The sequence below is a fragment of the Monomorium pharaonis genome, chromosome 3, assembly GCF_013373865.1.
Source record: "Monomorium pharaonis isolate MP-MQ-018 chromosome 3, ASM1337386v2, whole genome shotgun sequence".
Classification (NCBI taxonomy): domain Eukaryota; kingdom Metazoa; phylum Arthropoda; class Insecta; order Hymenoptera; family Formicidae; genus Monomorium; species Monomorium pharaonis.
In genome coordinates, this window is record NC_050469.1 from 12,416,400 (window position 1) to 12,440,031 (window position 23,632).

Here is a 23,632-nt window from a genome sequence, read left to right on the forward strand (position 1 = left end):
TAGTTCTTAAGTTTTATTTCGTATAATATACATACATGCTTCGCATTTCTTTCTAAATTTACATTGTTGACATAAGTTATTATTTTATTTGACGATTCTGAGGTTACCGAATAATACAAAAATTTTTAATCGAAAATCAATTGTATTTAATTTAGTTTATCCAAATATCGAACCTTTTATGAAATTTCTATTTAAAAATGTAGTATTATCTATGTTGGCCAACATTACAATTAATCTTCTAGATAGGTTTTTCTATTTTGATTCATCATTTGTCAACGTGTAGTCACAATTGCGTTTGAATTGAGATCATTAACATGTCATGTTTACTACTGCGAGGTGTTAGTACCTTATTGCGTTTTTAAATTAATACTAAACTGGTTCCTCAGAAATGTATCTATATCCCATTTTACTTGAACAGGCAGATTATATTATTGAACGATGTCCGACGAAGAATTGTACAGATTAACGAAACAATGTAAAAGTTATAAGTAATTCGTTATCTGTTACACGCGACGTCATTCGCGACCTCATTTATAAAGGAAGAGAATGATATTTTTGGAAACATGTTACTCGGCACTCTTATAATTATTAGATTGCTGATAAGAGGATTTCATATTTTAATTGCAAAATACAGAAATATATGTTAGCGTTATGTTTAGACAAATATTATATTATTATAACAAATCATAAATAATGAATATGTTATGTAAACCATGCAATTTATTGGTAATTGCACTCAATATGATCCCTTTCTGTCTTCTTTTATCGATGAATTCCTTTCTGCATTCTGAATAATTCCTAGTCTTTATTCTGGAAAAAAACAAGTCACATATATCGCTTTTTTATCATAATGTATATAATTTATTGTTATTCACACATATAATTTATTGTTACTCACTTATTTCATATCAACATATCCAGTAAATTGGATATTCGCCGAAAAATTCTTTTATTTATATATAATTTTATTTATATTTTATTTTATTTATATATAATTAAGATAAACATTATGTATTAGTAGTTTTTTTACAGAATTGAACAAATAACTTCTTATTTTTCTAGTATACTATGTTCATATTTTTCTTTAAATATTAAAAGCATCTATTTTAAAATGATCACGCGATAAGTTTTAATATCACGACAATGTTAGAGTATTTAATACTGTTTAAAGAGATGCAAATTCCAATGATGGTATTGATATTCGATATTATCGCAAGGCAATTAATATTCAACCGTGTAACAGATGCTCATGAATTGAATTAACTGTGAACGTTACAGTCTAATGATTATTGACATGACGAGATTGCAAAATCGAGTAAAACATTTAGTATGCAGAGATATAAAATATGCATATTTATTGAAAGTAATATAAATACAATAAAATGATAATTATCACATAAGGATAGTCAAGATCGCTGCGTCGAGTGCGCATGTTTGAAAGTTTCTGAGCTTGGTCCATCACAAGATTCATTGTCAATCTCTATCATTTGCGTGATTATCAAACTGTTGAATTAGCATTGGATAAGATTAAAAAGACTAAGATATACATTTTCAGCATTAAAGTATGTTGCCGAGAGCCATGGATATATCGAACTTGATCGACCTCGCGATTTGATCATTTCAAACATATATTTCTCGCATTTATAATGTCATTTTATCTTCATTAGACTTTCTATTTCTCTCGTATCATAATCCAGCCCAGATCGCTTTGCAAACCTTTCTAATCATAGAAGCAACTTTATATGCTATAATGAACACTTATATCTCGTTAAAAACGAGATATTTTAGCAAGTCAATCGATAATTTCATCAATATTTTGACACAATACTGCACGATACAACATAGAAGCGTGGCTTGAAAATGTGGAATGATACATGGTATTCCTTAAAATGTAATGGAAAGAAACTTAAGCGTTAGCCTGACTAATTAGACCGCACTGTCTAATCGTACGGTAGACTATATGCAAATATAAAATAGATTTGTGATTGATAATGAATGTTAGCGCTGCTTCTTAAACGAAAATGGAAATAGAAATATCATAAGCAGGAAATGTGTCATTTATTTGTATTCTATAGATACTAATCGCTTCGACGTTATTTATTAATTATAATTTATCTTTTTAATCTCTGTGGATACAATAGATACAGATTGGTTGTAATTATGTCGCGCTAGAGGTTTGTACATTTTATTTTGGTTTCCTGCTTATAGTATAGAGATGTGCCTTGAACACGTTTGTAGCAATGAACTGGGATATTGTATTTAAGGCCATATGGACTTGTGCTTTCGAACGAACGTGGACGAAATCTAACTTTTGAGCTAATATCTTTTTTGCGTGTATTTTTTGTTAACGAAACAGCGCGACTTGGTAATATTCAGCATAAATTATGCGGTTGAGCAAGATAAAAATATTTTATCCTGCAAGAAATCTATTAACTAATATCATTACAGATATAAGAAGCTATGCGAATTTCAGAAAATAATATGAATTTGCGTGTACAGATCTCGACAAAAATAATGGAATTTATTGAACGTGAAGGATAAGATAAGATAAGACACCTTGCTGTGCGGGGATACGGGCGCAGGTAACAGAACCAATGTTGGAGTAAATCACCACTGTTATTGAATAGGAATTTCGTGCCAGGTTTTTTGGAAAGGTTCATTGGAAGAATACGCATATATTTTTATTTCCGAAGAGTCTTCAGACATGCACATTTTCTTTAGGACAATCTTACCGCCATTCAAAAAAGTTTCGTTCCCGAGGCAATTTCTATGTAAAACTTTTACAAAAGATGCTGGACGAGCCTGCTCAAACTGTAGATTTCGATCGAGTCGAAGGAATGTGAAACGCGTGACGGTGCCTTCAGCGAAAAACTCGGCTTAACGGTTAAGCCACGCGCGATTTAACGCTAAATGTCAGCGGTCTCATCCTCCTCGTCCTCGACTTTCCTCTAGCGAGTAGTACGTGTAGAATGCTAATGTAATCGGACGAGACGACGTGTGGCGAAGGGTCCGCGTGCTGGCAGTGTCGTTTTGTCGTAGCGTGAACAAACCGTTTCTTTTTTTCCTCATTTTTCTTTCTTTTCCCCGCGTGTAAAACCCCCAGTTGAATGCATTTTAGCCTGCCTGCTAATATCCGGCGAGGTCGGCGAACGTCTGATCCATCTCGTCGGCGATTGCTTTGTATTTACAGCGCTCGTTTACCAGCACGTCTGCAACGAGAAGGGAGGGAACGTGGTATTAGTGGATGGTACGATGGTTAATCGGGTGTACATTTTAATCTTTTTTAATAGGAAAGAGAGAGAGAGAACGAACGCAAGGGGTACATAATTTTCGTGGTTAATCATTTAGGATTAGACGATCATTACATCTGTAAAGCGGCTTAAAGTGACAAGGAAAATTATGCTTAACTGAATTAGTCCTATTATCTAAAATCTGAGAAAAAATATTGGCTTTTTGTTTTGGAAGATAAAATATAAGATTAAAGTGAATATATATTTAGAAATATCTTGCAATTTATTTTAACTAATTATAAGGGACAGGATGTTTTAGGTGTGAAAGAAAAATGACAGCACATCAGATTCTATGTGATATTTTATTTATCTTATTCTCTGAAGTATTAGAAACAAAAGTGGCCTTGTACAGTTTTTCAATAATTTTAAATCGAGCTATTTATGAACAATTATTAACATATATTTTTAGAATTTAATCATATTTTATTAATGACACGTATAGAAGTCGGATACTTTTCTTTTCGCTCTACTTACCGCACACTCAATTGCTTACCAAAGCAACATAATGTAATTAGAACTGCGTTAGAAGTTAATTCGTAATTTTGATCTTTTATTTATATATATATATATATATATATATATATATATATATATATATGCGTGTTTTTGAAATAAATAATTATAAATAAATAATCGCGGCTCAGCGGATCGACGCACGAAATCGAAAGTAGTGGAATCGTTGATAAATAAAAAAAGGGAGTACATTGAACGCGGAACGTATTTATAGTACATTGATTTTAGTTTACGATAACGAAAGTGTACGCGTCGAATGATGGCCGTGACTCGACCGCGATCGAATAATGAACACGATGTTGATAATTATGGCCAGATAATTCGACGGTGGATGCAGATTTGATAGCCGATTTAACCAACCAATTCGGTGAAGGTGAGGTCCAGGTCGTCGCAGATGTATTTGTACTTCTCCTTCTCATGGACGAGCTCGTCTGCAAGAAAACGTAACGTTGTTAAAATGAAGCAGTTACTATATCTTTATCAGTTGTATTTTGACACGTTCAGTACGTATGAATTAGGTGCATTGATAATTTGCATGAACTTTGATACAAGATAAAACCAAAAAAGATGTAGATATCGTGAACTTTTGATCCTTGCTTAATTATTGCGTATATGGAATATTTAGTTTTAAGCGGTGTATAAAAAGAAGATAAATAGAAATATTTTGCGCGATCGTTTAGAAAGGATTCTTTCAGAAGACACAGTTAGGAAGCTGCAGTTTTAGTAATGAGCAGATTAAAAAGCATAGACGGGTAAACTTACAGAAGATTTGTTAAGCGTAAGCTAGATTTGTAAGAAAGGCTTTCAGTATCTTTTTTGTTTCATTTATTTTTGTTGAAGCATTAGGAGAGTTGTTAGTAGCTGCGTTACACGCCATAGAGTTCGAAAAACGCCATATCCAGGCCGTCCCCGACCTCCTTGAATTTTTCCTTTTCGGTCACCATCTCATCTGCAAGCATTTGCAACGTTACAGATAATCGTTATTTAGTTAGAAAGATTTCGTCTACTGCATGGCGTGAAAAATGTTCGGAAAAAGAAGTGCGAAAAAGATCAAAGTGTTTAATATTGTTAAAATCGCGCTAAGTAAGTACTATATGGGTCGGCCAAGCACGAAAATAATTGAACGATGAAAAAATAGCAGTGAAAGTAAATGAGTTTAAACTAAAATAGTTAAACGAACTTGGATCACGCGAATTCGCGCTAAAACGCACGCGGTTTATACAAATAATTCATCAATCTATTACTCCGATGTTTGCTAAAAATCTTGTCTTATAAACGTTAAATGTAATTTGTACCTTAATATCTTTAACTTAAGTTCTATTCTTAACTCTATACAATAGCTTCTTAATAAATTTTTTTACCAAATATATTTCGATAATATATTTTATTTATTTATTATACGTTACTTGTGAAAATAAATCTTATTTTTTGATCAACTATTTACAGTTAAAATAATTACATCGATATAAAAAATATATAAAAAGAAATTTATCAATAGATTACGTAAATAACTGAAGAGATATATCTATAAAATAATCATAATTATTTTATGACAATCGTGAAGTTTTATATTGTAAATAGGAAGAGTTGTCATGCAATAAAAAGCAAAATCGGATTAAGTAGATTTACTCACCGTAAATGGGATACGTACCATTTTGTCTTCTCTCATCATGCATTTTGTTACGAGACTGTCTAACAACAATGTGACCACACAGTGTTATCGCGTGGACAGTGGAGTTATACATCGTTATATTAACGGTAGAGGATTAATGTTAGCGTAGGTAAAAAAAGAAAAGAAAAACGACAACGAAAAACAAAACAGACACACTCTTTTTTCAAAATTAAAATATATATTATAAACAGTTTTATAATAGTAATATATAATAATCAATTATTATTACAATGATATTAGTATTATTATCATTCCATTCACTTTATTAATATTAAGTAAATTAAGAAACTAAAACTCTCTTAAACTCAAGTATCTGTGTTTCCGTAATTTTAGTAGTGTATTCAGAAAGAAAAGAATTGTAGCTAACAAAAATCAACGATAGGACATATAGGTCTCGTGGTTGTGCTTTTCGCGATTATTTTCCTGATTTTTAATAACGCTTGCACGTGGCGGCGTTAATTTGGAGAACAAACGATGTCTCCGGATGGCCTTTCGATAACGGATATATTACTGTACTTTGGATAGTTCATCGCCATCTTCGTACGTATAAATAAAGATGTAATATTTAGGAGATATATAATTTGAAATTAGTCCAAATTTCCAAAACGTTATTTCACCAATAACGTTTAGGTAGACGTCATTATACGTGATCATATTTCAAAATCACGTAACAATACACTTATTATATTAATACTACACAAATATTGATTTATACAAACAAATCAATGCAATGTTAACAAACTATAAAAAGCTAATTGTTAAAATTAGAGTGTTTTTCGCGTGAAAGGCGAAACGTTTCTATCTTTTTAGTATCGGGAGTTGATCCTAAAACGCAAACTTGATTTAGTCTAATATAACTTCATGGTTGCTCCAATGATTATGCGAGCGACGATAATGTACATGCATTTATATATCGGAACGGGAAGAGGACGATGTACATTCCTACATCAAAAGGCCATCCAAGAATAATGTTGCAGGAAAAGTGCTATAAGAATAACTCTGATAGGTTACGACCCATTGAGGTCGAGGCAGTACACGCGACATAAATTACACTTTTCAGTAGAAAGAAAAAAAGATTGGAAGAGAAAAATTTCAATCGCGAGATAAACGATACTCGATGGCGAGCGCGAAATAGCAGTAACATTAGACAACTGTATCAATTAATAGTAATTATAATAAATTCGAGGCGACCTACGTGTCGCGAAGTAGAATATCGGATATGCATTATTTCGACAATCGGTAATTATTTCCGATCTTTCATTCGCTCTTACATTCGAAACGAAGCACATTCCCTGCATCGAAGTTTGATGTTTGGCCGTGGTTAGTATTTATATCATAAATATATACAGGCACGATCGGTAAAAAAATATTGGAATGACTCAGCTAGCACGGGAAGCTGCACTGCATGATCAAGTAGCCAGTTGCTTCCCTGTTTGCATTTTAAGTATTATGCGCTCATCAATTTTCCGTAGGCTCTAAGTTAAATTTGCATACGTGATACATACATATGTCTGCATAGATAGGCCAGATACAAAATCTCAATTATTTCACATTATGAAGAAAAAAAGGATTTTAATTATGGCAATACTACGTTGGTAATTCGATTGTAATTGTTTGATTAAATATTGCACAACGAAGACAAAAACGTACTACGAAAATATATCTTTTAGAAAAATTGCTGGGAAGGTTTGGCAGTGGTGTCCTCTTAAATGCACAGTTATTGCATCATTCGTCGTCTTTGCTTTCGGCGGCAATGAGAAGATAACGCGATAGTGTCGCTGTAAAAAAAAAAAACTGACAGACGAAAGAAACTGACGAAAGAATCTCCCTTCTCGCACGAGCTGAGCCGCGTGGAATGCAAAATGTAAAATGGTGCGAAAAGTAAATGAACACTATTTCCCTCCATTATATACAATCCTGCTACGCGTATTTTTGTACCGAGAGAAGCACCGCGCTAAATTCGATGAAAGGTTCGATTCGATGAAAAACAAATCAATTGAAGGATAAAAAAATTTTTCATAAGTCACTTCTAAAAAGATTTGTTACTCGATAATCGTTTATCTTTAATGGGGACGGAACCTGATTGCAGATATCAGATAAGTCGAGAGCAGTTTACTATATAATTATATATTAAGGCTAAGGTTCAATTCACGCTCAAAGTGCTATTGACATCATTCCATCTTTATCGTTCTACTCCTTAGTAAATAAAGATAGAATGATGCCAATGGCGCTTTGAGCGTAAATCGAACCTTAGGGTAAGTACAATATTATAATTATATAACATGTCGTATTTAAACATCGTCTTTGGCGCATAAAATTGACACGCTTGAAAAAATTGGCTCCTAATTTCTCATTGAGTCTCTTCTCTCGGTACAAATAATCCGATTCGTCTCGTCTCCGTTTCTCCTATTTCCTACCTCTCTAATCTCTACTCACGTATTGCTCCCACGGCCAGTAATCATTTTCGTAACAAATTTAAATCACAGCGTGTTCGAAGAACGCCTCAAACCGGTCGCAGCCATGTCTTTCAATTTTTCTCGAATTAAAATTTAAAGACAGACTATACATATATGTAAGTTAAAATCTAAAGCTAAAAAATCAGATTTCGATTACAAATAACTTCATATTATGTACGAAACTATCCTGCCGTCTGTTCTTGTCGCCTATTATTTATTTCTTCCTTTTTCTTCCTTTCTATCTCTTACATCCTTCCTCTTTCTCTCTCTCTCTCTCTCTCTCTCTGTCGTACCGATCCTTTCGTTCTATATCTTCTTTACTTTTCCTTGCATGCATACACACATGTACACATTTTCGACTCTTCCTCTCATCCCACATCAGTTTCTTACGTCACGCACATACAAATACGACACGCGACACGCATACGACACACTCTCGAACGCATACAAGCACGCATAATACATACACGCACTGCGGATGGACGTAATGGAGGGTATAAGACTAGTCTAAAGACTGTATTTTTATCCGTTAATGTAAGGTGTGCACCACATACGAAGCGCTCGCGCCGTGTAACGGCGTGTTTGTTTCTCATTCACTTCTCGTTGCCGCCATTCTATTATTTTCTTGTATTTATTTTCCGTTTTTTTCAATCCCTCTCTCTCTCTTTCTTTCTCTCTGATTATTCTCTTGCTTTCTAAATGTTCTCGTGTTATTTTCGCGTTAATTTTCACCGCGAAAAATACGATCTACATGTTCTGGATGTCATGCAGGGTGGCCTCCATCTCCTCCTGTAGCAATTTGTTTTTCTCTCTCTCGGCTGCGAGGTCGTCTGTAAAGATCACTGGTTAAAGGGAAGTAACACACGGCAAGCTACACGCGAGCGTAATACACTGCGTTTCGGCGGTTAGATGGGTAAATGCGCAAAAAAATACGATGTGCGCACACACACACACATACACACACGGTGAAAAATTGGGGTTTGCTTTACGATTGTCGAATTATTATATTTTTAATATATATAATAATTAAGAAATCTGATTAGGATGAATTTTTAAAAAATATTTAACTTCGACCACTTTGATTTAAGCAATGGAGATAGAAACAATCTTGTAAATTTCTTTGGTCTTTTTAAAAAATATTAAATTTATAAAGAACTATTCGTGACGATTAGTGTTTTCGATATTATTTTATTGATATAGCATTGAGAAGTTTAGTTCTCTAGAACTCCTAGCTAATTGGATAGAAAATCGATTAGAAAATAATTGCTAATTATTATAAATATCTCTGCAAAGTTCTCTTTGAATTCTTTCTCTCTTTCCATTTGATAAGAAATTCAATACATATTTTATAAAATCATGAATATCTGTGAGATAAAAATATATCTGTACTAACACATGTCGACACATTCATTGAAAAATATAATTGAATTCAGCTAAATTATATTATGGAAGAGAATGAAAATAATTAATATATAAGTGTGTACGTATTCTTTTTTTGCCGTATACGCACCTTCGAGCCTGTCAACTTCCTTCTGGAGTTTCTGCACGGATCTCTCTGCAAACTCAGCGCGTGCCTCAGCCTACGCAAACACAATGTTTAGTCAGTCATAATTGAAATCATACTTTAAATAAAATTATTCATCGATTTTAAAGAAAAAAAGCAAAAGACAAGACAAAAGAAAAAAGCTGTTTATTTTGTAATTATTTCACAGGAACGCATAAAACAATTAATCAATGAGACTTTTAATTCGATTTTTTTTAACGTTGATAATTAATAATTGGTATCAATGTTTCACGCCATGCATGTAAAATAAATTTCACGTTACACATGACTGCACCTACACTCTGAATCTCAATCTAAGCCTTGAAAGGTTTAGTTGCGACATACTATATTGCACGATTAATATGCTATTATCGAGAACAATGCTTCATTCTGTTTTTTTGGTAAATAAGCTCACTAAAAAAAAAACCTTACTTTTGTGATACATTTGTATTTGTCGTACCTTGTGATTTAACTTTAGATTTCTAGGTGCTTATACGAGCCTCGAAAATTATGCATGCCTCTCGTAGTTTTTCATTTTCGAATACAGTAAATTAAAGTCACTTTCTTTTGATTATTTGTCATATTTAGATCTTATTTTATTTCCGATACAATTATATGTGTATTTTTCTATATTTTTAAAATTATATAGATTATAATATAACCAAAATAAAATGGAATTTCAATCTGCAGAAAAATATCTTAATTTCTGATAGTATGCATCCTATTCGCTTACACTTACCTCTTTCAATTGACTATCGAGAATCTTCACCTGGCCCTCAAATGTCTCCTCTCGTTGCGTCGCCTATTTTTAATCAAGCACAACAAAAAGACAAAACAAGCTTTCGTTAGTTCACCGCAACGCAAAAGAACACTGTTTAGTTACTTCTTAAAAAAATGGGGTCAGATGCAAAACGATAGGGGCACGCGAGTTAATATTTTAGTGGCAAGACCTATGACGCGAGGATGGGTCACACGTTAAAAAATACAAAGCAAGACACTCCCAAAGGATGTGTACCTCCTTTAGACGAGTAGTAAGGGTCTTAATTTGATTCTTGTATTCCTCCTCGCGTTGGTTGGCCTACGTACAATTACGTAAATATTATTTCTCCCACGTGTAATAATGTGGATTTTCTCTTAAGAATATACTGACTAATAAAATACTTTAGAATACTTAAAAAAAGGTATTTGTTTTAAAATTAATGCTCGTACATTAATGTTCAATCTAATTATTGGCAGGCATTTTCACAAATTTATGATTTACGATTAAATTGGACGTTATAAAAACGGTATATTCTAATATCTAATATACTTTCTATCCATAATATTTTCCAGTATTTTAGACACGGATTAGTGTGTGTGATTAAGAAGATCGTTGTAATATAAAATGAAAATTGGGAAAGCGATATAATTTCACAGAATTACGTTCCGTTCTGATTGCGATATATATGGCGCGTAAAATAAATCACCATAAAATAATTTACCTTTTCTTCAGAGACCTCGAGGGACTTCAAATTATTGCCGACGACACGCAATTCTTCTTCAAGCTCGACAATCTTGCTGTAAAATTAATTAATCATTTAATATTGAAAAGTATGTGAGTCATTCTAAGGAAAATATGTCAAAAATTGCAGACAAACGTTTTCAATATTTTTACATATCTTATTTTTTAAATATAATTAAATAATTTGAAAAGTGTTTATGGCGCAAGCTAATAAAATGAAATTTTTTTTCTATCTAAAAAACATCAATAATTAAGTTTATATAGCTGTTTTATAACATTGAGTCTTTGTATCAATAAAAAATATTTTAGAACATACAATATGTATCAATTCCTTTGTCTTTGCATTTTTTAATTACGTAATTAAAACGTTCGTCGATAATTTATATTTGGATGGTATTACGAGCGAACGATAGCAAGGGAGTTGCAGTGTTGCACATGAAGAAAAAGAGACACAGTGAACACATGCATGTGATTGCACTTACGATTCGGAAAGCTCGGCCTTTTCCTCGGCGCGCTCGAGATCCTGTTCCATCATGACTAGTTTCCTGGCGACCTGTGATCAACAGCCATACGTGTCATGCGCAAAAACAAAGGTGATGGAAGTGGACATGAAATAGTAATATAAAAAAAAAATTTGGGTGTTAGCATGCAGAGACGCATAAAAAATCCGTTGTCTCCTGGCTTCTCGGGCTCGTCCCGTGGCTGCTAAACGATTAGTGCACGCTGTGTCACAATGTTAATTAAAATTACGCATGGGGTCACATCTACGTCCATAGGTGGCAATTATTTTACAGATAATTAGATCAAATAACATGACAAATGATTTTGAATGTACTTCGATACTGCAGTATTAAAAAATTAGATAAGATTGACTGAAAGCTCGATGATAATTCAATGTAACTTTTGCTTGTTTCCTTTAGACGTAGATGGTGTCGTAGAAAAGCCATTATTACCATCGAGATACTTAGTTTTTATGAGACAATATTACTTAACAATATTAGATTAATGTTTTGTAATTTTGGCTCTCCGCGACGTTTTACAGTTGGATATACTTCACAATAGCTTTTAATGGTAGAACGCATTCACGAAAGGTATCGTTATTCGTGCAAAACGGGCACGGGTGTGGTTAAGGGGGTACTTCCGCCTTCTTCGTCGTCGTTGTCGAACGACGAACGTGTTGCGGGCTAACGGTGCTGTCAAAAGTTACGGGAGCAAGCCGAAAACGCGCTCGACGATGCGTGGAGAGAAAGGGGGCGGCTGGATGAGATGCGAGGGGAGAAATGCCATCGTTCGCACTTTTTGATTCGGCAAAAGGTGCCGAATCAAAAAAAAAAAGAGATGCCTAATAAAAACGATGCTTACGACTCTCCGGCCTCGGCACGCTCCTCGGCGCGTTCTAGATCGGCCTCAACCATGGCCAATTTACGGGCGACCTGTATAAACGACACACACATACGATTTCTAACATGTGTTGCCTTCCACCATTTCCTCCTCCTCAACAAGCTCCACGCCGCCTCTGAAAACTCCGGAGGCGGCGGGATGACGAGATACCGGCGTCTCGTCGTCGCCGTCGTCGTCATCGCCGTCGTAGCCGTGGTTGGAAGAGTTACGATCTTCGCGGAGATTCTCTCATGCGCTCAAAGTTTATCGACACTCGTGCAGTGGCCTTTGCGTTTAACCCGTGAATATGCAAATCAATCGCGAGAGAAAAAAAAGAGAGCCAATCGGTATACCGTTTCCGCCGAAAAGTAACGATACTTCATCGATCGAGAGAACTTTAATAATGCAGCTTCTTGCACAGAATCCTCTCTCCCTCGGTAAACTCGTGGCTTCGAATTTGCATTCAAATTAAAACGCGTCGTTAACGGCGGACTAAACTGTTGTATTAACGTCAATTTTCTCCGAGCAATCTTCCTGAACGGTCGCAAATAGGTAGCCTCTTCCAATCGGCTACGGCCGTCGAAAAACAAACGATTCGGAGAGATACAACACGCGAGTCGCGTCACGCAAATTGCAGCTCCTGACGGACTTGAGTCCTGATGGGACTCGTAAGCGCATGTAAGACGGCAATGTATGGTCACGTCAGGAGGGGGGGAAAGAAGATCGTCGTAGAGCACAACTTTTTAGCGCCTCTTAACAGCGATTGATATATGCATTAGCCGCGATTAGACGTGTCTGTAATTCTGTCCTACGACAATCTTCCGCTCATGCAAGCAGCACAACTTTCGCACAGCCGTGACACGCGATCGATCGTAAAATGGTTCTCCCACAGAAGTTCAATTGAGAGATTAACGATATTAGCGCGGCGATTCCGATTAACAACTTCCGCGTTTCCCCGCTCGTTTCTTCTTACCGCGGAAATTTTCTATCACAGCTGGCGCACACAGGTTCGCTCGTTGTGTCTCGAGATGCCTCGCATTCAATTTGATCTCACCCAGCCAATTCTATGAATGACTGGGCGTGATACTCGATGAAAAGTGACACCCGTGATTTCGAGACGGTGAAAACAAAGAATTTTATTTAACTCGTTGAGAAAGTGCAAAAAAGCTCGGCGATTGTCGCGTCGTGTCGCGATTTTATAACATGATTATTTTAGCGTGGCATTTATGAGGAAAATTATGACGCATAATTTATGAAAATTTATGACTGTGCGCGCGATAAACTTCGCCTATTTCGTGACCATTTTACGTCCCGACCATTTTACGATGGAGTCGCGACACGTTTTTGCGAACAAACGACAGATTTTAAGTCGTCTTCTTATACATGTATATAAAAAAAGAAAACAAAAGATTTAACGAAGAACATCGGTACACTCGGTTGCTGTTAGAACTTCTCTGTTTGCGAGTTCTGTAAGATCAGGCAAGTTAGATCGTTAATCAAAACGGACGATTGTGGAAGCAACTATCTACTGAAATAAATCAGGACAATTTAATTAACATAACGACAAAAACAATCTCGCATACCGCGATTAGTTTCTACGCATACTGTTAATTAATGATTATAATAGACCGCATGGAACGTCATCGGATGGAGAAGATAACTTGGTTGAAGTTACGGTGAGTTTTAAAAGTATATAAACAACAATAGATTCATAATGATAATCATTAATTTTTCAAGATTTGTTTAAAATTAAGATTAACGAAATATTATCAAAAATTGAACCGAAAATAATGAATATTGCAAAAACATATGGGGAAATATAATAAAAGTGATGCGTTTTGTCACGGTGATATTCTACATATCGCGTATAAAATTATACCGGTGGGTCATACAATCGCAAATAATAATCTGCAATATCAGACGTATTCGTGCGGATGCCTCGAAAAAGATCTCGAGCGATATCTTATCCCGGCGATGCGATACTGTAATCTCCGGACAAATAGCGAAGTGTGTATCACCGTAATTTCAACGTTATCGTCGGGCCGACACCTACCATCACAACTCTCGTTGCTCTGGCGTAATATCACTTTCCGAATTCCAGCAAAGCGAAACGCGCTCTCATCTTAGCGAAAGACAAGCTTGACAAAAGCGCAGCAGCACCATGTATATCGTTGACGCGCGCGGAGGGCCGCGATAAAGTGCGCGCGGTCCTCACGCGGCGTTATCACAAACACAATTGACGATGTAACTCTTGTTTAAGTTTATCAAGCGAGGCCGGTCCCGCGAAGGAAACGCGGAGGGAAGCGAGCGACAGGCCGAGCACGCGGTCCCCAAAAAACTCCCACGACGACTTTTCGATACCAAGAGATCGAACTATCACGAACTTCTCCGAACTTGATCGCGCGGCCGTTCTCTATATAATCTACGAGTATCTAGTAACAGGAATATATAATGCAGCAATAACAAGATTAAACTCTATTTACGAAACTGGCACTTTTGAGACGTTTTGTTGTTGTAGCTCTTTTTTTTGTCGTAACCGTAACGAAAAAAAAAAAAAAACACTTGGAAATCACAGATACCCGATTTTTGCGTGAGCCGCGCTCGTAAAACACGTGAACACTCGTACGTATATATCACCACTCTCTCCTTTCTCTTTCTCCTCTTATTATTTCTTCCCTAGATTCTTCCCTAGAATCCTCTCTATGCTAACAGCAAGATGAAAGGAACGATCTTTCGAGCACTGCACTTGTCGCGAACGCGCAAGAAACTCCCTTCTAAAAGGCAGGGAAAAAAAAACTTCACTTTCATACGCAGCCCAGATAGCGATCATCGCGGATCGGCATTCACGACATTACCCTTGCCATATACAAGATTTCACTGGGCGAGATGAGGATCCTCGGATCTCCTCCTCAACCTCTATCGACGGAAACTTTCGCTTCGCGACGCGGGCAACGCGGAAAGATCACCTCAAATTTTTTTTCTCTCTTTCTTTTATCTAAACAAACGGTCGAAACCCCGACGAACCAACCGACAGCGATTTTAACGGAACTGTGCCGCGCGCGAAGACACATACGTATCGAACCACGGTGTTTTCGAGCACACAAAGAGAAGACAGAGAGTTACGGGGTTAGGCACTATTTTGACTATCGACTAGGAACCATCATCGTCATGATTATCATCGTCACTGCATCCAACACGCTTGACAGTGGTAGCCGCGGGCGCGCGAACCTCATCGTATTTCTTGTCAGCTTCTTCGGCGAGGAACCTGGCCTCCTTCAGCTGATTCTCGAGGGCGTCCATGCGCTCTTCGTCCGCCAAGCTGCGATTCTCGAGAATCTTGCGGGCGCTTTAAGGTGGACACATGTCGAACGAAAGAGTTTACGGTTAAAAAAGTCGATTACACAAATAGGCTAAGTTAAGAGAGATAGATTTCTGGGACAATCGTTGAGGAAAACTCATCTCTGCTCAATTCAGCTCAGCTCACAGCTCACAACGTGAGTTCGTCTACCTGTGAAATTTATCTGGAAAATAATGTCGGAGACGAACTGCCGCTGTCCTGGACGAACCTTTTTCTACTTTTACACGGAATTGCCAATGTGTCGAAAGTAAAAATTCTTCGTAAGCTAATTCGCTATTCCTTCCGTTTCCGATAAACAGAAGGCAAATATTTTTTTTATTCGAGAATACAAACGTTATCACCTCAACGTCTTAAACGACTGGGCAGTTTGTCTCCGATAAAGAGAAATCAAGGGTCTTCGGCCCTTAGTTTTTTTTGCTCTTTGTTCGCTGGTGACCCACCTCCTCGTATTTTTTATCCGCCTCTTCTGCGATCAGTTTAGCCTGTGCTAGCTGCTGCTCCAACAAGGATACTCGGTCGTCCTCCATGTTAGTGCGATTTTCGAGAGCCTTGCGTATCCTAATGATCGATCGTTCGTCGATTTTTAGAAACAAGTTAATCGTCGTTGAAAGAATGATCATCGTTGCGCACGAAGTGATTATTTCCTCGATTTTTTTAAATTTAACAAGAATGCAATAAAAAATCATGTAAATATATAAAGGTAATAAGATCAAATTTTTTAATTTTTCTGCCAATGCAAATTATTATGTTTAAGTATTGATGAATTTTTGTGTTCTACTATGAAAAATCAAGAAATTAGAGAAGAACGTATTTGATAATTTTACTCTCGTACGTGAGAAAGTACATCGTAGCAAAATCGTACGGAGCACACGTAAGTACACGTAAGTCATTCGTTATCAATGTCGATAAGCAAGTCTAACGTTATTTTAAGCGTTTACGTACTGCCATAAAGAAATCATAAGCGGCAATTAGATTTTAAAAATTAATGATACACCTAATGACCATCCTTTATATTCAATATTTTATATGCATTCCATTATATATTTAAAAAAAATCAAATAGATTAAACTAAGAAAAATACAGCGTTTCTAATTCTTTCAACGTCGTAGCAAATTTGTTAACAATACGTAATCAACAAAAAAGGATATTTGGAATCTATTTTCAATTAACGTAAGAATCACGGAAAACATTTGTGTACTAAAAAGTAAATCATTGTCGTAGCGGATGCGATATGCGACCACAAAAAGTAGGTCAGGATGTGGCGTTCCAAAATCCGCAAGATTTCATTTCGAGTCTACTTGAAGGGTATTGTCAAGTACAAAAGAGAGAGAATATCGCAAACTATTTCTTTTTTTATATGTATTAATTTTTAAATTCTGTAATAGTCGACTAAAATCGTTTATGACACCGTTACTTTATATACAATAATTAGACACCTATTTGTGCACGTTTGTCGATAATGGAACGAAATTGGTATAATAATTATGTGAATTTCTCAACCTATCATAATTATATATGCGTAACTAGAATATTAAAGAGCTGTTGCGTTCGAGTCTATATTTGGCACGTTATTAGTCATGTCAAATCGCAATGCATTATATTGCATATAATTAAGTCGCGCAAAAAGGATTCAAGAGACATTTAGTGTCTTTTTCAGATCCTTTCAATGTGAGGCAATGCAAGATTAACGCGAAATTATACAAAAAAATAATACTTTTAAAGAGATATATTAAAATTGTCTTTCAATATTATTATATATGTAGAATAATTCTTTCTATGTCTGCATTATATACTATGTTGTAATGTACTTATGCAGACAGAATACATGATGGATTTATAGCAAAAGTGGTATAAACAAAATTAGAGGAAAGATAATTTTTTAAATATATTTGTATATTTAAACTTTTATATTTTTTATTTTCTAAAAATATCTAGCTATGAGAAATTTTCATGTTTCATATACATAATGAAATATAGAGAAAATGTAAGGCAAAGAATTTTTTAGCTTTAATTCTATACAATAATGAGATAAAATTAAAACAGTAAAAGTATTGCATTACACCACTTTTGCATTTCACTTATAATTAATTCATTAATAATTTAGAATTATTCAATTATATTAATAAGAATGATCAAGAGTAAAATATTATAAATCTCGTATGTTTTTTCATAAATATATTCTACTCAACAATCATCTATTATTCATTCGTTACCGTTTACAATGTATAAAAAATTCTGCCAATCCTAATTGACAATTGACCTGTAATATCTAATCGTAACGTCAATGTCTCTTAATCATTCTTTAAAAGAGAAAATACGTAACAACGAGCAGTTATTTTTTATGCATCGCGCTCAGATGTATTTATACATCATATAACAATTACAAAATAAACGTGAAATTATGTGTATCTTGATAACTGCTCATTGTAGGTAATATACAGAGCCATGATTCGCATAAATAAAAAAAAAAATTGCAACAATTATGTTGCGGATATCATAACGGACACTTACCGTTCGCTTTCATCGGCAGCTTGCGATGCCTCCGCCAATTTGGCGGTGGCCGTGGCAAGACGCTCCTCGGATCTCTCAAGGTCCTCCTCCAGCAGTTGAATACGGCGATTCAAGGCGGCAACTTCAGACTCAGCCTGTAACATACCAGGAAATTCGAATAAAATAAAGGCTAAGCGATTTGCAATTGTTAATCTTACATTATCTTATCATTAATAAACAATAAAGTATAATGGACAAACAACGCAAGATATACTCGCATTTTTGTGCAGCGTGTAAGAAGAAAAATAGGAGTAAATGCTAATTTAACTTAAAAGAGGGAAAAATTGACATCTAAATAATCACGTTATTATCATTTAAAAAACTTACACAAAAAATGAATTAGAAATAAAAAATTTAGAAAAGTATACATCGATAAAAGTCAATGATATAATGAATATTATTTCTATGATATGATTACATCTAAATTACTAAATAAATAAATAATATAATTTGTTGTACGATATGTATATACGAAAAACACAGTAACTTGCTAAGTCATAAAACGAAGTAACTTAAGATCGAACGGCTGATGCGCTGTTATTGTTCGTGGCCTACCGGCACGACGTTGTAATCGAGCGCATGTCGATGCTGGATTAGGAACATTCTGAATCCAATTTAATGCTGTAACGTGTCGAGCGTGATCGGAGGTTGTAACAACAAAGCACTCGGACTAGAGAGATATCCGAGTGCATAACAATGACCTCGAGGCGGTCTCGTGCGTTGCATTAAGAGTTGGATCGAACGGATCATCGCCGTCATCGGTTTCAACCAAACTTTTGACTCGTAAATACACGTTGCTCCACCGCTCGTCAAATAGTAAAGATATATCGATGTAGATATGGTCGACGAGATAAACGCTACTAGATTTCAGATTGGCGATACGATAGATTGCTTTTCGATGAAACGATAAGCGTTTGTAAAGTGTGGCAATGTTTCAGACAGTAATGTAAAATCAACCACGAATGCTTGCTGTCAAAGAATGTAATTAATTATCAAAAATTGTTTCAATTTTATTGTCAGGACAATTAAATACTAATTTTAATGGTAAATGTATTCAATTGTATTCATTATTTTTAATAATTATTAAAGTCTTAAGAAATGGAGACAATTTAAGATTATAAATGAGGTTCTAATTTTAATTGCAATTATTGTTACAAATAATAATTGGTAACTCTATCGACAGAATTACATTAGACTGAGCGAAGTGTGCGATTTTTACGAATAAAAATTACTTAACGGTCGATTACACGTGTATCCGCGTACACAATTCGGGACCCTTGTCCTCGTTAGCTGCACCTGCCTACGATTGTGCGTCTCGTAAATGGCCCTAATTCATCCCGTACGCAGTGAACGTATCGCTTTACAACGCGGCTTTATTTGCGGTGCGTGAACTTGGTATTCATAGATTTCGGCGCACCTCCTCGTCGATTTTATGGGGGTGATGTCAGCGGACTGACAACAATGATTGCATAATCATCCAAACGGAATCGCGATAATTACAGACCCGCCAGCAGACTGATTGTTCGCTCAATTTGTATTGTGAACTATCATAATTATATTTATTTTGTCAAATGTTTCTGCCCAAATATAAGATGGAGGTGTCTAAATTTTGTTATAATATTTGTGTTATCTCGACAGAACAAAATTACCATTAATGAAAATAAAAAAGACACGATATAAAATTTTCTTTTTATTTATGAAATTTTTCAATTAAATTTGTAAAGATGTGCGAACTATTCGTTTTGAATTCAAACTATTCAAAAATTTCGAATCTGAGATTTAAATACAATTCATGTATATTGACAATTTTATAATACAATATATGAAGATTGATTGATAACAGAATTATATTATACAATCAATATTATTTTTCTATATAGAAATCTTTTTTATTATCTATATATTAAAATTTAATCTAATAATTATGTAGTTAATTAAAAATCACGTTTCAATGATTAAATTCCATTTAATTTAAGTCGATTTAGTAAAATTGACTGATTTTGATTTCAATTCCGGCGTCAATAAAAAAAAATCTTGACTCGCACATCGTGTCACAAATATTTGGGAATAATCCGCTCCGCGAAAACCACGTGCCACGTAAAACACGCGTGGCTGTATAAAACATTTTTATTTATTTCATGGGGCAGTTCATTTACTACTGTTGAACTTCCGCAACAAATTGATGCGAGTTCAACGATTGTGAAAACCTAGCCGGCGCGGCGCGGCGCGGCGTGGCTCGCCACGCTGTTCCACGCTCGCTAGTGCGTGCACGCAACGCGTTACGCACGCTTTCGCGTTACCTTACCGACGCGAACTTTGTATTCGGAGGAAATCGGCACGCCCACTCGCACTCGTGTCGAGCGGACAGGTCGTGTCACACCGACGGTATTTGCGGCGAAGTGTTGGTAAGTGTGCCAAACTTCCGCTTCGTCCGACCCTTTCTCGTACCCATCACGATCCATTTGATTCGTCCTCGCACTCCGAACGACATCGTATAAGCCACGCTAATAATTTAGTGAGCCAAGTACATTTTCAGATTGGATATAAGCTTACAGCCAGTGGATATTTTATCGATAAGATAGGATCTTGAAAGGAGATGGGATCTAGAAATCGTAAACTGAAAGAAAAATTTGCTAGAGTGAAATAAATATTTTTTCAAATAGCACCAAGCAGAAGTTTTGTAAAAAATAAATAATATTTATATCAAAAAATAGGATAATATTTTCTATAATTTTCTAGATTGATAGAAAATGTATAATACATTTTATAAATTATAGAAAATATTATCTTATTTGAAATAAATATTATTTATTTTTTACAAAACTTCTGCTTGATACTATGTGAAAAAATATTTATTTCAATCTAGTAATTTCGTTTTCCGTGTAGTTTTGTTTGTGAGAAAATAATGGAACTGATTTGAAAAGTGGGAGAATCCGCGAGATACATTGTCTTTGTATTTGAAATAGATATACATTTGCAAGATGTAAATGCAAAAAATCATTCTGGTATTCATTTGCTCAACGAATAATTTCATCTTCCAAAATCCTTTTTTCATTTTTTCAATTTTTAAACATTTTGTCGGATCTCACAAATAAGATTCTAATATAAAAGAATTTAAGGATTATTCTGACGTGAATCGAAGATAAGCTTTCGAGAGAACCACGGTGTACGATATTATTTTGCATTCGTTCGCGGGGAAATCGGCGAAATATGCGCGCCGTCGTGGCTCTGGTATACGTTTGTAAATAAATTCAAGGCATCGCGAGAAGAACGTCGAGAGGGAGAGACATCGGCATTCTGTTATGTAAACTTCTCGGCAACAGAGACACGGTCACTCCGAATCTTCCGAGATATCGCTTTCGCGCCTGATCGACCCGTCGTCGATGAGCGAGCAAGTCAATAAGACTTGCCTTATCACGTCCGAGCGACGATAAGCCTTACGATAATTGAATTAGCTTGCGAAACGCTCGGTGCATCGCTCATTATCGTAGCGTTGGAAGCCTCGAAGAGGAGAGAGTGAGGAGAAAAGATGGGAAAATCGCGGTAATGCACCTTGCCGCTCCGTGACAAAAGCGTATTAGTGCGGCCTGACCGAGTGCATCCGTCGCCGTTTGCCTTTAAAAAACGCATTGCGCGCACTATCAGGTGCATTCAGTCACGCGGGTGCGCGTTATGGAGCCTCGCGATGGATTCTTGTCCACTGCGCCGGAAAATGCAGCGCGCACGCTGCGTTATTATTCCGACGTTACGTCACACCGAGCGCGAAAATGCAGCTCAGAAATTCCATTTCGAGTCATTTAGATTCGCCATGTCACATGTATTATTTCGACGTAGCGCGCATAGAAGATTTCTAAAATTTATCTACCTTAACTTATCTTACAAAAGATTTTTCGTACTTGATGTGAATATGAAAATAATTGTAAAACGAAACAGTATAAAAATGACGAAAGTCGAAATCGGTGATTCTTGCTGATCGACGCGTATAATGTAATAAAATGATGTAACAACGCGTAATCTATATTAGTCTTATGCGATTGAAATGATCCCGTAATGAGTGATAGTGCATTTGAGCTTGGTTCGCGTTTTCAATTAGGATACTGACGCCTGCCATTTTATACGGGACAGGATACTAAAGCGGTTGATAGGCTTCTTCGATACGGCCCGACGGCAGAACAAATATGCATCTACGTTCCACACGCGATAGAAACGACATATCCATTCGGCATTCCATGCAAATATTTGCAATAGGTACTTTTAACGTCACACGATCAATACTTCCACTTAAAAATAAATCACAGCATTTGATTGACTGAAAAAAGACTGAATATCTACTTTAAACTGATGTTACGTAAATGTCCGCGAAATATTTTACGTTGATACTTCGATGATAAGTAATATTCTGCTCAAGCAGAACAAAGCAGTACAACAATCAATAAATATTATAAAGCATAAAATCGTTCGCCGAAACGATTCTCTCTCTCTCGAAAAAAAAAAAGATTGTCATCTTTTCTAGATTAATCTGAAAATTGTTTTGAATAATTATACGTTGACCTAAAGCAAAAACGCAACGCGCCGATTTTAGTAAAATGGATCGCTTTATATTTTCATGACTCACTGCATTTTACGGCAGAGCGCTGAATTTACATATAATTGTGTGTCATTGCTCCCGAACAATTGCACAACTTTGGGTTTTCGATCATTCGGTCCGTTATAATTTCAGAAGGCTACAACTGAACATCCCCGTATATCAAATAATAATATTGTATTGTCATTAATAAAATATAATGCAGGAAAGTTTCCTGTCTCTAATTATAATTGTAAAATAATTCTTTAATTTTACAAATTAGATCAATTAAGAGTTACGATTTAAAATGTTCCTTGTCTATAACATTGTTCGACTGTTAAAAAAATTCCAAACGATCAAAATACGTTTTCGTATCAGTTTCCCAATTTAATCGTTTCAATCACGCGTATCCCAGTTATTTCGCAACTTCGCTTTGATATGCCGTACTTGTTGTTAAGAGCAATTTCACGGATCGGCCGATCGTGACTTTGACACCTGACGAGGACTGTTGCACCTCGGTGTGAAGCACGCGCGTTATATCGCCATTTGCGAGCGAAAAAGGAGCGAGAAACGGCCAAGATCGTGGTTTAAATCCGTTAAATCGAGGCTGATGAACGGCTCACCGGGAGGCTCCGGCTTGTCTCACTTGTGCACACTGCCACGTAGCCGTGTGCTTTACGTATGCTGGCATGCCCGTACAAATAGGCAAAGTGACTTAATATGTTATAACTTCAAAGCCCTCCCCCCCGTAATGATCTCATCACCTCGTCGCGAAAAATTCCCGTGACTAGGGACGATCATATCA

At 35.8% G+C, this 23,632-nt stretch overlaps 1 protein-coding gene across 21 annotated transcripts in view; it reads right to left on the reverse strand.

The window, feature by feature from the left end:
* Positions 1-1,330: 1,330 nt before the first annotated feature.
* Positions 1,331-23,632, reverse strand: part of LOC105838949 (tropomyosin Per a 7.0102) — a 39,863-nt gene continuing 17,561 nt past the window's right edge. For 4 of the 21 annotated variants that reach the window (XM_036284522.1, XM_036284524.1, XM_036284513.1 and 1 more), the window contains 7 exons: positions 18,225-18,358; positions 15,584-15,701; positions 12,338-12,408; positions 10,956-11,031; positions 10,490-10,552; positions 9,442-9,511; positions 5,781-8,761 (listed from right to left, as the gene is read on the reverse strand). In XM_036284522.1, the coding sequence (XP_036140415.1) occupies positions 8,679-8,761; positions 9,442-9,511; positions 10,490-10,552; positions 10,956-11,031; positions 12,338-12,408; positions 15,584-15,701; positions 18,225-18,358 (615 nt within the window). In that variant the 3' untranslated portion in view covers positions 5,781-8,678. Of the gene's footprint in view, positions 3,210-3,573; positions 4,235-5,780; positions 8,762-9,441; positions 9,512-10,213; positions 10,277-10,489; positions 10,553-10,955; positions 11,032-11,457; positions 11,529-12,337; positions 12,409-15,583; positions 15,702-16,153; positions 16,272-18,224; positions 18,359-23,632 lie in introns of those variants that run through there. The other 17 variants (XM_036284527.1, XM_036284518.1, XM_012684899.3 and 14 more) reach the window with 9 other exon arrangements.